The 16540-nt window shown below is 43.3% G+C and overlaps 1 protein-coding gene across 1 annotated transcript; it reads left to right on the top strand.

The window, feature by feature from the left end:
• The first annotated feature begins 775 nt into the window (after positions 1-775).
• LOC115684276 (NADPH:quinone oxidoreductase-like) lies at positions 776-3983 on the top strand. Its single transcript, XM_030609019.2, has 3 exons — positions 776-996; positions 1093-1284; positions 3507-3983. The coding sequence occupies exons 1-3, from the start codon at positions 900-902 to the stop codon at positions 3806-3808; spliced, it is 591 nt and encodes a 196-aa protein (XP_030464879.1). The 5' UTR covers positions 776-899; the 3' UTR covers positions 3809-3983.
• The last annotated feature ends 12557 nt before the right edge of the window (positions 3984-16540 follow it).

Genomic DNA, 16540 nt, shown 5'->3' on the forward strand with positions numbered 1-16540 from the left:
ATTCTAACATCTACTTCCACTAGTACTGGGTTGGGAAACCATGCTGGGCTCGGTCACTACATAAAGTAATTATGGTTCAAACTGAATATTTCGTCACGGCTATAGAACTCATCTGATAAATAATTAGAGGAAGTTTTGTTAATGTGTTCTACAAGATTCACTGGGAATGAATTTTGGGAGCGTCATTTCCTTATCTAAACATCTCATATTTTTAGTGTTTTTTTTTTAAATTCTACACTGATAGATCCCAAACTAGAAATTTACCAATTTAATCATAAAACCTTTTTATACATATGCTAATTCAGTTCTTTCAATTTCACCAATGTAATCTTAAATCATTGTGTGAAATTTTAATGTAATCCTTTTGGCCAATCACCATAGGAAATCACTGATGTGGCTGTCCACATAGGATGCCGTGCAAAGTAAAGTTGTCCACGTCAACTTGCCACGTAGGACGGCGATGACCGGACACCACGTTAGCAATTTCCGTTGATAATCAATCGGAAGGACTACATTGAAATTCCGTGTAAAGGTTTAGGACTAAATTGTCAAAACTAAAATGTTTATGAATGAATTGATATCTTTACAATAGGTTTATAACTGATTTGGCAATTTACCCGCTCTCAAACTATTGGAACCGCCAGTCTCTCTACAAAGCCAAAAGGAACGGTCAACGAGCCAGAGCAACTCTGCTTGCGACCTCACCATATCCTCCCTCCCTCAGTCCTCGTCATCAATGCCTTCGTTCATTGGCGCTCTTCAAATTTTTTACTCCACCTACTCCTTGAGAAGACAGAGAGAAAACGTAATCGTCATTACTTGGTCAACTTCTTCTTCTTCTTCTTCCCTGCCATGCCACTGTTCGTTCACTGACAATTCCTATTGAGTGAGAGAGAGAGATGGAATCGACGGTGGTCGCTGGCCCAGTGATCAAGGTCGCAGCGATCTGCGGGTCACTTCGAAAAGCTTCTCTCAATCGAGGCCTCCTTCGTTCCGGTAATCACGTCGATCCTAATTTTCGAAAGCCGCGAGCTAAATCTGCTGTTCTTTTGTCTGAATGTGTTCGCTTCCTTTTCCTGTTGATGGTGATAGCGATCGAGATATGCGAGGAATCGGTGAAGGGGATGCAAATAGAGCTGATCGACGTATCATCCCTTCCGATGATAAACACGGACCTCGAAGTCGACGGCAGGTTCCCGCCGGCGGTGGAGGCTTTTCGCCAGAAGGTTCTGGCAGCCGACAGCATCCTTTTTGCTTCCCCTGAGTATAACTACTCCGTGACTCGTAACCACTTTTCTCTGTTTTATTTAAGTTGTTTACTTGTTCATAGTTGTGTTAAACTTGCTCTCTTTTTTTTTTTTGGCTGTTGAGGAGGCTGTGCTTATGTATGTTGCACCCACTCAAACATTTTTACTTAGGTTGTCAGCCTTGTCTATTGAATCATTGCATGTTGTTGAGGCTAACAACCCAATATAAAGGGGTGGTGAATAGGCTGATTCGCAAAACTTAGACAATTTTTGGCTGAATAATTCAAGTTAAAATAGATAGATGCATGAATAGCTTAATAACATCATGTGCGCATGCTTCTATCAAAAAAATATAGAAATGAATAAAAAGATAGCAGAGAATATTTGCAAGCAAATACTATGGTGGTTCAACTTATATCAAGCTTAAGTCCACTTTCATACCAACAAGGATAGAACACGCTATGTTATGAAGTAGCAAGTTATGCCTCTTTCGGAAACTGGTAGATCTCACTATCAATACTCAAGTACTGCTATTACACTTGTTCACTTATCAAATCGGAGATTTCACTGGAAACTTTAATAGAGAAAATCACAAGTGAGCATAGTCACATTCTCAGTAAATAGAACAAGATAATATCAAACTCATAGCTTTCTCTACTTTTGCCACACCCTTCATCTTGCTTTGAATCTTCTTATATAGATCCTTAGTCTTCAATCTTGCCTCGGAGGATCTTCAAGAAGATTAAATAGCTGTTGGAGATCCTGGACACAGTCGATACAATCAATCCTGGCAATAGGGAAGTTTCCTTAAATAGAGTCCGATGATTTTGTCACTTATTGGTTCCTCTAGTTGTTTGAACAAAATATGCAAGAACTGATTTGATTCAATCTCCTGTCCTCCTTCTATGAATTCTAGAACTTGTGATTAACCGTTAGACACCAATTACAATTAAATTGGAAAGAGGTTTGGGTCATCTTATCCAGTTAATTCAAAAAACATGATGAACATCTCATATATAGTTGATATAGGGGGCTGCCTCTATCAAGAATCCAATGAGTTTATTCAAGCGAGCCGCTGGAAATTGACTTATGATATACTATTCATTGGTCTTCTTGAGTATATTAGCGATCAATATTACAGCTTACAGTCTTTCCAAGTTCTCACGAACACCTCGTTCTACCAAACTAGTTCACCCTCCATAAGGTCCATCCAACTTGTAGATGTCCTTCAACTATATACTTCAGTTACCATTGATAGTGCCTAAGCACTCCTCATACCAACTTCACCTGATATTCACAATACCTGCATTTATCAATAATTAAAATAGATGGTTTTGCCAACTTCATAATATAATAGAGAGGTTTTCCCCACACATATTTGACTGGTTAGAGGAAGGTGTTTTAGTATACTTATCTAATTATCATTTTGTGCATTGAGGCTTTCTTAACAACCATCTGTCGCATGAAAAGTTCTTAGTGGACCAATCATTCAGTTTCTTTACTATGAGACTGATCTCCTTCCTAAACTAATTTGAGAATGCTGCTTCACTAACACTTCGGATGTTATGAGTTAATTGTCTCCTCATGAGGAAGCCTTGTTCTGTCAATAGTTATGGGGCAAGGTGACCATCTGCATTGGTACGGATACCTGGGAATATCGGTATCTTTGTGTGGAAGAAATTATAGTGTGTCATCTGTCTCTCAGATATTATTGGATATCGAGTTCATTGAATCCGTATACACTAGAGAGAACTATATACTCCTATTTTGAATTCGTAAGTCTGTTAGTGATCTTATCTAAGAGTCAGTGGTAGACTACACATTGCCGAAATCATTCGATCTCACTAAAGCAAAGTAAATTTGAAAGAAGCTCAATTTCCCCATCAAACAACATCTTCATACTAATCTCCCAATGCTTGTTAGGTGCGCCTTTTGCCACTTCAACAACGTGGGTTCCAGGGTACAAGTATTACAAGTAAACAGAATTTACGCTCTACTCATTGAGTCCGTGGGACAAAATGATCCCTTCTGATATTTTTTGAGCAATAAAAGTTGCGGAAGTGAAGGTTTTATATTTCGTTCAACAAACCCACCTTAGGTGAGTAAATCTCGGGCCATGAACACCCTAATGATCTTATAGATCAAGTAAGGCTCAGCTTGAGTTTTTCCCTAGGCATCACATGATGGTAAAGGATGAGGAAGTTATGTATTTGTGAAGTCGTTCATTTCTTAATCATATTCTTCTATTTGCTGTACCAGCACCATTGAAGAATGCAATGGACTGGGCATCTAGACCACCAAATGTTTGGGCCGATAAGGCAGCTGCCATTGTGAGCTCGGGAGGACCTTTCGGTGGGAGACGAGCGCAGTATCATCTCCGTCAAATTGGAGTCTTTGTCGATCTTCATTTCATCAACAAACCCGAATTCTCTGTGAACAGATTCGAACCACCGACGAAATTCGACAGTGAGGGAAACTTGGTTGATCCAGAGACAAAGGAGAAGCTTAAGCAGGTTCTTCAAGCACTGCACAGATTTACGTTACGACTGCAGGGTCCGTGATGTGAAACTTAAATACTCTGCATCATTGGTATCTATCTTATTCAGCAATATTGAGGACATCAAATTGATGTCTTGACGATGAACACCAAATCCACAAAAGCAAGGGCTGTATTAGTAAATAAACATTCCTCCGAGGAATGACAAATAATGGAGTGGAGTACAATGAATTGGATTCTGGTTTGCGGACTAAAATTTTCAACGATTGACATCTTCAGTAAGTTTTGTAAATAAAATCGAAAAGTCGGTAAAAAAAACCGTTCACTTGCAAATATAAAAAAAAGTTGATAATTTCACAAAAGTGTTGATAAGTTACCAACAAGTTACATTAAAAAAAACACCTATTAGTTTTTCCACTAAACTTTTTGACATTTAGTGACATTTATTGAAATTACTAGCACAAAAAGATCCGTACTTTTGGGCTCGGAACAATCGAATTATTCTCTAACTAGTCAACTCATGGTCCTACCTCGATAACAATGCATTATGTACCTTGTGTGTATTCAACTGAGAGAAAGATATTAGAAGTGTTAAAAGTTACGTACGATGCTCACTTTAGTGTCAAAAATTTTGTCTAGATCACTTAAGTACCACTTTTTTTAAAAAATAATTACTTAAGTGCCAACTCCGATCTGGGTTGCCGGAAATTAGACGTGACCATATTTTATTAGTTTCTCAGTCCTACGTGGCTTGCCGGCGTGCCTAGTCAGCATATAATCCCTCAACAATGTTGTCTAAAAGTTGTAAATAGTTAAGTGCCAAACTTTTTTTAAAGTGATTACTTCAGTGCCGGTCGTTGTTAAAAAACGATCACTTCAATGCTAGTCGGATTGTGCGACGTTGTTTTGGATGTTCACGTGAACTGGATTTTTTTAAAAATATGCCAAGTCATATTAAAAATTTTAATTATAAATGCCACGTAATCAATTTGGTTGGAATTGGCACTTAAGTGATCGTTTTTTCTCTAATTTGGCACTTAAGTGATCCGGAAAAAGACTTTTGGCACTTTCAGTATTCTTCTCCCATTTTCAATTAGTTCACTCAATTTGAATCGGACAGGTTTTATAGTCTGGATCGCGTTTTTGACAACAAAAGAGCATAACATTAGGGCTTGTTCTTATCAATGCTATTAACATATATCTATATATTTAAGTCTAAAGTACGCACATCTTCTCGTATTTGAAACGTGTGCAACTGCTATTTTTAGAACTATTGATTGGCAAAGTATTAATGTCATCATAAACCAGACCTATCAAAATAGATTATAAACTCATTTCTTAATTCATATTTGATAGGTTGGATTGTTATATGGATTAATTATATTCTGTAAATGGGTCATAAATAGGTTTAGAATAGTAAAGTCTCAAATAATATAGATGTTAAATGGGTTCACAACTTATTTAGACCTAACTCACCTCTCTGACTCCCTGTTGACTCTCTTTCGTCCTCACTTAATCTCACACTCGCTCGCTCCGTGCTCTCATCTTAGTTTTTTTTTTTTCTGTCGGAAAAAAGATATCATTAGCTATTGAAAGAGTTTGAGAAAAAAAGACATGAATGAGAGCAAAGTAAGGCCCATAGGGCTTCCGGTGGGCTTGATAACCAATTAAAAGGAAGAGACCAATCCTAAGAGAATTCGCAATGCAATTCGCGACCCTATTTTCCTCCCTTTTGCAATGGGCTAGGCTTAAGTTAGGGAAGCCCCCAAGAAGGTTATTGGCCTTGTTAACTAGGTGCTCTCATCTCAATTTGAGTATAAATTTTCTTAGATTGAATTAAATATAGAAGTATTTTAATAATATGGATCAAATCGGGTATAAGTTGGGTCGGATCGGGTATGAGTTAGATTAGGTAGAGTCGAGAATGGGTCACCATATTTGTGTCACATGGAAAAGGGTTAAAGGAGTTAATTTGGATCGGACTATTTTTTACCCAATTTGATCCACCCTTTTGATCGGACTCATAAACTCTCTTCAATTTGAGGCATGAACCTACTGCCTTTGTGTATCCATCGGGGATCTTTTGTTACAATATCTCGTCCGACAGAGATAACCGAATATCTTGAATAGTTGTACTATGCAAATCGCCCCTTCAAGTACAAAAAAGCGACTTTTCTCACATATTTATTAGTCAACCAACAGCATTAGAGCAAAGGCATAGAGAGGGAAGACAGTCTCTATGTTACTAGGGTTTCTTTATTGAATTACTTGCACCTAATGCTCATAAAACTAATCAACTTTAGTATGCATTTTCTTTCCTGAAAATTTAGACAAAAGCATCAGAGCAAGAGGCTTATCTCAATTTGGATAAAAGGCCGTTTGGTTGCATTAACTCAAAGCGTTCAAAAGGTTTGAGACTCTTCTTCTCTATCTATCCTAAATTATGTTTTCCTCGTACTTGAAATTTGGATTCGGCATCTGATAGTCACCTCAATCCGTGGCAAATCTCGATAAGCTTGTAGAAATTGGTTGGTTTTTGTTGGAAATATACTAACAGATTCAACCCCCATAATTGACACAGTTGGTTAGGGCGTTGGTTGGAGCGTTAGAGGATTTCTAGCTCAACTAGAGTTCACCTGTTTGAATTCCACAAACTACGGGCAAACTGCTTTAGGTCAAGGCCACTAGAATAGGCCAAACGCTTGAACTTTGCCAGTTCGGGCATGCACGGTGTAACATCCTGAGTTTCGACCCATTTCCGGGATCCAACAAAGTGGATATTATTTCTCATATGATTTTAGTACGTCTCGCCCGGAGCTGGCCCCTCGCGGGATACTGACCAATGGGAAAGGCTAACTAGGAAAAACGGTACGTGGACCGGGAAACCGATCGCGAATCGGGCACTGATTCCGAGAAACGACATGGAAGTATTTTGGGCAAGTGTGGGCCGATCTTAGGAAAATGACGGATTTGGTTTGGCCAACGACGTACGATTGGACCGTGGGTGATTCCGCTCGATCGAGAGTACGAGTGGCGAACAAATCCCGAACTTGAACCGAACGATCGTGACCCCTGGAATAACCAATAATTCCTTGTGTTCTCCCGGTAATCGAAACCGTCGCGACTCGAGTGACCCTAGGTCGATACGCATAACCCCTAAACAGCCACCCATCAGTGAGAGGCTCTAAAATTCTGAATTGAGCAATTTTGATCGCCAAATTGGATCCGAACTTCGATGTCAAAATTCTATGGGTATTTACGATTATTTTGCGAGGCCGACGTCATTTTTGAGTGGCCAATCATATTTGTGGTCGGTATGGTCGAAAAATGGAATTTCGACCCGGGACCGGAAAATTACGAAAATGCCCATGTGCCCTATTTTTGGAGTTCCGAATTTTGAGGATTTTTGGGGACTTCATTGTGGATAATTATTAGAATTATTGAATTACCAAAAGGCCCCTCAATTATTGGATGGGAGTGATTAATGGCCATTGGATCAAAGGGGCAAAATAGTCCAAGGGCTAGGATCGCGACACGTGGCACCACCGTTTTGACCATAAGCACACTTTGACCCATTTCTCTCTCCCCCATCTTCATTTTCACGCCGGTCATCTTCCTCCCCCAACCATCTCCCTTCTCTCTTCCCTTGGCCGTGAGGAGCAGCCACCACCGGAGCAGCCGTCGCCGCCGCCGGAACGCAGCCGTCCGTCGCCGTGAGGACGCCGTCGCTGAACCGGTTTGATCCAGCTACTGTTCAGCCCGTTTCTCTTCTTGTTCAGCCCACTTTTGAAGCTTAAACCTAGTGAGTGGAAATCCTAACCCTTAATTAGGATTATGTGCACTTTGGACAAGTTTTAGGGGTTAATTAGTGGGGGCTGATTTGGGTTGATGTTGTGGTGATTTTAAGGGCCTAAGGTGATGATTTAGGGATGGTTTTAAGGCTGTGGAGACTTGGTTTAGAGGTTGTATGAGCTGGATTTGCTTAATGGTGCAAGTTTAATGATTCTCGGATTTCTTATTTTACTGTACCTCTACGCTTTGTTTTTTTTTTTTGTGATCATTGTAGGCCGAATCTGAAGAAGTGTTCTTCATGAAAGTTGTTTCCAACATCTTTAAGTATGACATACTTTAATTTGGGAAATTTTGGAAATCATTTAAGGCCATTCGGAAGTTCATCTTTGGACCGAAACAAAACTGTCCGACTTACTGTTCACCCGACCTTCTGGTCTGTTCAAATTTTTATAAATTTTTCCAGGCCTATTTTCAAAATACTTCATTCACAAAAATTGTTGGGGACATTTGTGGGTATAACATATAAAAATTTCAAGGCTTTCCAAAATGATTTGGGTACTGAATGAGTTGTATTTTGATGGCCTGAGGGGCTGTCTGAGCGAATCGAATTTTGTAAGACTTTGAGTGTCAAAACGAGGTGTTTACGGTTAGAACTGGGTTTCTAGTTCTGCACGGAAAATGTTCATCGAGATGTTTTGTACAACATATCCAAATTTCAAAATTTTTGGAATTGATTTACCATTTATTTCAAATGGATTTCTGTCACTGTGTAACTGCCCAGTTTGGACCCGATTTTGTATATTCCCGGTTTTTCTCTCTCTCGGACTGATTAGTGGCTATCCATTGAGGTTTAATTGGGCATTGTACGGCTAATGTGTGGTTTGTTCGTGAATTGCCATGTGTGAATGGTTGGGCCATGTAGTGGCTGATTTGGGTACAAATTGTGCTTGATTGTGTTAAATTTTGTGGTGCCTTATTTGAGCGACTTGGTGGTTGAATGGTACTTTGTCATGCTCAATTGTTTAATGCCATGCCGCCTGATTTCGTGTTCGAGCAATGCGGTGTGTGATTGGCCAATCATTGGTGTGAATGTTTATTGCCCAAGCGCGTAAATTATGTTTTGGACCACATGGTACTAGTTGACCAAGTGCGCATGTTATGCGAATAAGTATGGGCAATTGATTGGCTATTTGAGCACGTTGATTTGGCATGTTTGTTGAAATGCCGTGCTGAAATTGAATGCTCATGTTGCATTGTGCGACATTGCATGGCCACGCACTGTGTATGCCGAGAATGGGGCATGAGATGAAATTATGCGAGTATGCGTGCCCGGCATGAGCATGTGATCACCCTTAATTGCCCGATGCGTTTTACGCTGGGTTCAGATAAAAATTGGCCGTATGCCGTGTGATCACTTAAGGCCTGATGCGTTTCGACGCGGGGTCGATGCCGTCCTGATGCGTTTACGCGGGATGATGCCCGGTTCGTCCGGAAGACGGCGTTGGTCCGTAAGGAGATCGGTGTTGTAACAGTCTGAATTTTCGATCCTTTTCCCGGGATTTAGGAAATGAATTTGATCAATGCACTTATAGTGAGATCTCACCCGGAAATGCGCATTCTCGGGATGCTAACCTTAGGGGTAGGGCCGTTACGGGATTGAGTTCGCACGACCAAAGAACTCGACCTGGGTTCAATCTTCGACCATATGGATTGACGATGGAATGTTTTGAGCCAACCGAGACCGGTCTACTTGATTGATCGTGTCCGAAGGGAACTAGCGACAGACCCTCGCAATTATATGACAATCGAGGTCGCCTTGGTTCGAGCAAACTTAAACGTGATTTGACTTAGTGTCGGTCACGGGTCGAGAGCGCGTAATCCCAATGAGCCACCCGTTAGCAAGAGATAAGCTAAAGTCGCGATTGTTCGATTTTAGTCATTTCTTGGAATTCGGCCCCGGGAATCGAGAATTTTGAAAGTGACAATTTTGGACGGCCGATGACGTTTTTGGCTTGGCCAACCTTGGGGCCACCCATTTCTGCAAAAAAATAGATTTCGGTCTGGGGCCGGAAAAATTACGATTTTGCCCCTGTGGACACCGATGTTGGATTTTGAGGCCGTTTGAGCTTATTTTTCGCGGCCAAGGCCATTTTGGGGTGGCCACGCACATTCAGAGTGGTTTTGGCCAAAAATTGGAATTTCGACAAAAAATTGAAAAAATAATATTATTTTATTCCTGAGACTTTGACGTGGATTTTCGAGGGCTTGCGAGATGAATTTCGCGATTCCGACGCCATATTATGTTGGCCACGCACATATGGAACGCGTATGTGCGAAAATTGGAATTTCGGTTCGAGATCAGAAAATTACGAAAATACCCCTAGGCCATTTTTAATTAATTCCGAAATTTGGATTAATTTTGGGATTAACCAAGGTGAGTTAGGCTTAACTCAGGTCTGGTCAACCATGGTTAAGAGCAAATGACCATTCTACCCCTAAATTATTGGATGAGAAGGAAAGAAAGCCATTGGATCAAGGGCAAAATTGTCCAATTGGCTTAGATTGAGACACATGGATTCCACTCATACCAACTTTGACTCATTTGACCAGACCCTCTCTCTCTCCTCTCAGCCTATTCGGTCATTTCCCCCGTGAAAATTCTTCTTCTTCTTCGTTTCTTGTTCCTGCAGTTTGGTTATCGCATTTTTCGGCATCTTGTTCACGGAACAGACCACTGGAGCTGGCCGCCCACCGCCGTCGCCATAGAACCCTTGGACCTCCCTCTCACTGTTCAGCCACCACGCCCGGTTCTTGTCCAAAACAGCCTTGTTTCTCTCTTTTTCTCTTTCCGGTGCCTCGCAACAAGTACCGCCGGAGCTTCGCCGGAGCTACGATCGCCTTCCGTCGACACCCGGCCGTCCGGCCTCGCCGTACGTCGCCGTCCGAAGACGGTCCGTACAGTATCCGTCAGACGGGGTATTGTTCACCGTCCGTACGGATCACTGTTCACGCCGGACCGTCGGACGCCGCGGCTGTCACCGGCACCTCTCCGGCCACCATCCCAGCCTGTCCGTACGGTGTCCGTACGAAAGTACTGTTCACCGCGCCGTACGGAATCACTGTTCACGCCGTCCGTGCATCGCCAGCGACGCCGCTCCGCTGCTGCCGCTGTCCCGGCCCGTTCCAGCCCCGTTCTGTCTCGCCTTTTGGGTAAGTGTCTTCCCCAAAAACTACCTAGGAGCTCGGATATTTCTAGACTCGTTTAGGACCCGGTTTAGGCGATTTTGTGACTGTTTTAGGGGCTGTTCGGGACTGATTATTTGGTGGTTGCGGACTAATTAGGCGAAGAATTTTGAGGTTTAGGGAGCTTGGATTAGGGCTGTGATGTTGAGGTTTGATCGGAATTAATTTGTGCGATTAATTATTGGGATTGTGCCTTGAATGGAAATTTGTGCGTGATTGTGCGATTTGTGGTAGTTAGCTGATTTGGGATTGTGTTTCGGGTTGTGTACGTGTGGTCGTATATGTCACGTGTGTTGCCGTGAGGTGTGATGGTGTGGCAGCGCGATTGCGCAATATGTTCGCGTGCCAAGAATGCGTGATAGTGCTTCGGGATCGCGTGTTATATGTGCATGATTGTGTGGTGTACTTGCGTGGTGAGAATGTATATTTGCAAAGTGTATGTGACTTGTGAATTGTGCGTGCAATGTGGAATTGTGTTGGGTCGTGTGGTTGTTGGCCGTGTGTAAGTGTGGTTTGAGTGGAACGAGGTTATGGAAATGTGGTTTGGTTGGAAAGATCCGTCCTGAGGCGTGTACGTTTACGCGGGACGATGCCGTCCCTGACGAGGTGACGATGCCCGGCCTGACGAGGTGTTGATGCCTGACGTGGTCAGAAGACTGTTGAACTGATGCGTTTTACGCGGGCGCGGTAGAAGGAAAGTGTGTGTAGGATTCCGTCCTGAGGCGTGTACGTTTACGCGGGACGATGCCGTTCCTGACGAGGTGACGATGCCCGGCCCGACGAGGTGACGATGCCTGACGAGGTCAGAAGACCGTTGGCCTGATGCGTTTTACGCGGGCGCGGTAGTGGTGGAAAGGTTGAGAATGAGTGGGATTTGGCAAGACAAGCGAGATGATTGTGGAAAGTGACGCATGGTGTGAGTAGCGTGCGAGTGTGTTTGTATCGCGTGATGTGATGCTTAATTATGGCGTAGAAACTGCTAGACACGGTATGGGACGTGCCCAAGTGGTTTCTGTCTTATAATTAAGACACGCGCGCGTCTGTGATTCCTTACTGTGATGTGTTGGCTGTGTTATTGTCTAACGTGCAGGAACGTGCGTGATGGATTCCAGGTAGGGTCGCATGTGATTGTTAGTTTGGCCGATCGTATGTGTGTTATGGGTGTTTTCGTCTGGCGGTACGTGAGTGCCTTCGTGGGGTTTGGGGTTGTACACTTATTGAGATTCGTCTCACGGTTGTATAACCGCCACTTTCAGACCCCCGGCCCTAAACCCGGGAAGTGCGCCTTTTCTTTTTGGAAGTCCGGGGAGCTACTGTTGGTGCCCAGTGGAGCTGCAGGTGAGTTCCAGAAATTCAAGCCAGAGATTCAGAAACAGATTGGAGGAGGGCGATCCTTAGGTTTTTCCTTAAGATTTTTGGGGGTTGTGTAAATCGGGTTGACCCATAGGGAAGTTAAGTTAGCCGGACCCTAATATTTTGTTGACGGTGATTTCGGATGCTAGTTTGTTAATTATGCCTGTAATATGATGTATGTATATTTGGTGTTGTGTGAATATGTGGTTGCTGGATTGATTTGTTGTTCTACCCCATTGTCGTCATTATTTGTCCGGGGTTTTGTTATTCGCTTCCGCATGTGGCTCTGATGTTTGGGTTGGGTTGGCGACGTTCCTGGGACGTCGCATCATTTCGACCGGAGCAGGGGATGTCGCGAGCTCGTTGGGGTTCGGGGCGTGACAGGTGTTGCGCCTGATGCGTTTTACGCGGGCTGGAGACACTGGGCCATATGTGCTTCGGCGCGAGCCGTGGAGTGTTGTGGCCTTCGGGTCGGTTTATCAATTATTGGCCTTCGGGTCGTGGCCTACAGGTCGGTTTATAACTGAAAATGAGCCGCATGATGATGACATTTGCATGCATAAGAATGCATGAGCCAGTGTGCGAGTGTGCAAGACTCGGTGAATGGTATTCGAGATGAACACTTTGAGTATGAGCATGCGTATGGCGTACGTGTGAAAATGTGTGCCACGTATGTGCCGTGATTATTATATCGAACTGTTTAACCTGCAGGGTCAGTAAGGTAAGCGATCCGGGCTCAAGGGCCTAGGTCATTTGATTGACATTATTGTCCGTTGTTGTGTTGATTTGCTTGTCGGGAGGTGCATGTTAGCCTAGTTTCGGTTTAGGAGGCCTACTCACTGAGATTTGTCTCATAGTTGTTTAAATCCCGTTTTTCAGACTCCTGATAGAGGTTGCCTGGTGTACCTGATCCATATGAGAATCTGGAGCCCATAAAGTAGGAACCCGAACAGGTTGGCGAGGTCGAGCAGATGGATTCAGAGGATGAGATAATCGAGCCTGAGTCTGAGTCATCAGGATCTGATCCCGATTAAGTTTCCTAGGATCAGCCTTAGCCTCCCTTAGGTCGGGTCAGTAACCCTTTTGATTATAGCCCCACCTTAGACTGCCCCCTTGGCCACTTAGGGATTTTGTTAGTAGTGGCCGTCAACTCGCTTTTGTTTGGTGATTCGTATTGGCAGATAGTGGACATTTTATATATTTTGAAGTTCAATGCAAGTCTTGATTTTTAGGCTTTGAATTGTTCGACGTCCCTGCTACCCTTGGTCATGTATTGTTTTGTACGGGTGTTTTAATTAACGCTTCCGCATGTGCCCTATGCTGTGTGTTGGGAGTTGGGTCGGCAGCGCGGCCTGGGGCGTCGCAACAAATTAGACCGGCACGTGGGATGATTGCGCTTCGAGGGGTTCGGGTCGTGACACATGGTGTTTACTGGGCCTCCAAGTAGCCGTTGTCCCATGCTCATGCCCGTGGGTTATCAAAAAGAAAAAAAAAAAGAAATGCACTTCATACGGTTAATTAACTAATAACTTAGGCCTTAGAGAGAGGTGAGGGAAATGTGATTCTTATGCTAGAATTTAGCATTTACCTTTCTAGCACAAAATATTAACTAGCTAAATCATCAAATTAACATTGCTTGCATTGAAGACATATCTCCAATGGTGGTTACATTTTATAGCATGGGCCTTTTCCATGTATTTCAAGGTGAGGGATGAGCATGAGCATCTTTTTGAAGATGATCAAGACATGGCGGGGATGTACTTGACCAGCAAACTGCTTCAAGAAGAAGATGAGTCCCTGTCCCGTGGAGAAGTGGAAGGCGTTAGGAGGGGGGAGTGCCCTTTGCCCGAAGAAATAGGCTGATTCACCTTCAAGCTGTCAAGAAAAACAAGCTAATATATGATAATGACAGTATGCTGGACAGAGTGTTTACAAGAGTTTTACTGTCCTTATACTATTCTAAGCAATTGCTTGGAATGGTTCCATAAAGAAAAAACACAAAAAAAATTTCGTGTTGACAAAGATGGGGTCGAGGACTGCCAGACATTCATCCCTTAATCGACTTGTTCAATGAAAGTGCGGAAAATCGAATTAAAAAGTCATGGATATATGCCTTTATCTGCCACATTGGAATTCACAACCAAAAGTGTTTTTGTTCCAACCTTCTTGTAAAAGCCCTATATAGAGGATATTTTGGTTTGTTTGAAGAGAATATTTTCTACGATTTATGATCAGAGCCGATCATATTGTAAGTGAAGTGGCTCTATAAGATCTAGTAGAATAAGTAATGTGACATGGAGTTCTTTCTCGAAGGTCAAAGCCGTAGTCCCTGTCCCAGGAAGAAGTGGAAGGAGGTAGGAGGAGGGAGCGCCCTTTGCCCAAAGAAACAGGCGGCTTCCCCTTCGTACCGTCAAGAAAATCAAGCTAATATACGATCATGACAGTACACTAGACAGAGAGTGTTTACAAGAGTTTTACTCTGTCCTTATACTATTCTAAGCACTTGCTTGGAATGGTTCCATAAAGAAAAAACACAAAAGAACACAAAATAATTTCGTGTTAACAACAAAGACTGGGTCGATGACGGCCAGACATCCATCCCTCAGTCGATTTGTTCAATGAAAGTGGGGAAAATCAAATTAAAATAGTCTAAGGACAGAGATTGTTTACAAGAGTTCTACCAGGTCCTCTTACAATGTGATATTTTACACCATTAATTGTTCGATGACACCAAGATCAATTGCTTTATAATATATGAGAGTCAAGTTTAATAGTCGTCCTGACCAGAATCGGTTAAACCGTGTGTCGATTCGCAAGTTCCTTCCAACGATCAAGTGCTTTTAAATCAAATCAAGCTTCGAAGTTGCTTCCAAAAAGAAAGGGTTTCTTTCACGAATCAACAACTGCCAAATCCATTTGAAACTAACATCCAGCTTCAGTTTTTCTGATTCAACTGGGCGCATGAGCTATGAAATAGTAGATGTTATCCTCCGCCACTTAAAAAAAGGTTGGGGAGCTTTCTCAAGCGAGCTCCTACTCTTCAAAATATGATGAATAATTATTTCAGAATAGCAAGTTGCTTTGTTATACCAAACTATGAAATTGAATATATAGACATATTAAAGCGAGCACGTACGAACGACAAACTGTGGGAAAAGTGCTGAATAAGTCCTAAACCTTTTGGGATGGTGCCAATTTAGTCCTAAACCTATTTTTTGTGCCAATTGAGTCCTAAACCTTTTGATATAGTGCCAATTCAGTTCTTTTGGCCGGATTTTGCTAACGTGAACATCGGCCGGCCAGCGACCGGTCACCGGCGCTACGTAGACAAAATTTAATAATATTTTAATATTTTTTTGAATTTTTTTCTTTTTTTTTTCTTCTCCCCCTTCCTTCAGCCGCTCGCCAGAGTGGCGACCAGCCGGATGCCGGAGGCCAGAGGCCGGCGAGATTGACCTCGGGCGAGCCACTGGCGAGGCTTGCCCTCGCCGACGACGACTCGCCCTCGCTGGCAACGGCAAAGGTAAGCCTTGCCATGGCTGGACCATGCCAGATCCGGCGAGGTCGAGCCTCGCCCAGCCATGGCGAGGCTGGCGAGGCTCACCTGGCCCTCGCCATATGTGACATTCCGAATTTTGGCCCATAGTTGGGATTTATAAAACGTGTAATTCGTCGGTGTGCTTATAGGAAAATCTCGCCCGGGAACTGATCACTCTCGGTTATTATTTTTTTAAATTAGAGATTTCGCTAGAATCGCACTCGATCGAATTTGGCCGTTATTTAGAGCCCAAACTTTGGTGTCGAATTTCTCGGAGTTCCAGGACGAATTTAATTGGACGGTGTCAATATTATTGTGGCCAGCGTCGCTATTGCCAGGAATATGTGAAAAGTGAATTTTTGACCAGGTGCAGATTTGGACTAGTAGACCTTCCTCGTAGTGTGTTTTGGGTTATTTTCTTTTGGCCCTTTTTCCTATATTATTAATTAGGATTTTCGTGGGCCGCTAAATCGTTTTCGAGTTCGATCGTGGGCCGTTGGATCGCGATGATGATATTTGACTCTCTCTCTCTCTCTCTCTCTCTCTCTCTCTCTCTCTCTCTCTCTCTCTCTCTCTCCGGTCACCTTTTTCACATGTGCACGTTTGGCCCCTCCCTTGTCAGACCCATCCACTTCTCTCTCTCTTCCTTTTCTTTCTTTCTTTTTCCTTTTTCTTTTCTTTTCTTCCTCTCTTCTTCCTTTCCTTCGCCGGGTCTTCTCTTCCGCCGCGACAGCTTCGCCTCCCGCTTCTTGCTCACCGGACACCCGGCCTCACCCCACCGTTCGCCGTTCGCCTTGCGTTGTCGCTCGACCGAGCCGTGCCGCGCTCGTCGCCCGCGACCGCCGCTCGCCGTCGCCCGCCTCGTCGCCT

Source organism: Syzygium oleosum, unplaced genomic scaffold, assembly GCF_021117445.2.
Source record: "Syzygium oleosum isolate NSW1041296 unplaced genomic scaffold, Sole_v2.1 Sole_v2.27, whole genome shotgun sequence".
Taxonomy (NCBI): domain Eukaryota; kingdom Viridiplantae; phylum Streptophyta; class Magnoliopsida; order Myrtales; family Myrtaceae; genus Syzygium; species Syzygium oleosum.

Excerpts from the sequence above, each read along its gene's own strand:
- LOC115684276 (XM_030609019.2), top strand. The coding sequence starts at position 900 with ATGGAATCGACGGTGGTCGCTGGCCCAGTGATCAAGGTCGCAGCGATC. Across the intron at positions 997-1,092 it reads TCGAGGCCTCCTTCGTTCCG|CGATCGAGATATGCGAGGAA; the intron begins GTAATCACGTCG and ends TGATGGTGATAG. Across the intron at positions 1,285-3,506 it reads GTATAACTACTCCGTGACTC|CACCATTGAAGAATGCAATG; the intron begins GTAACCACTTTT and ends TTGCTGTACCAG.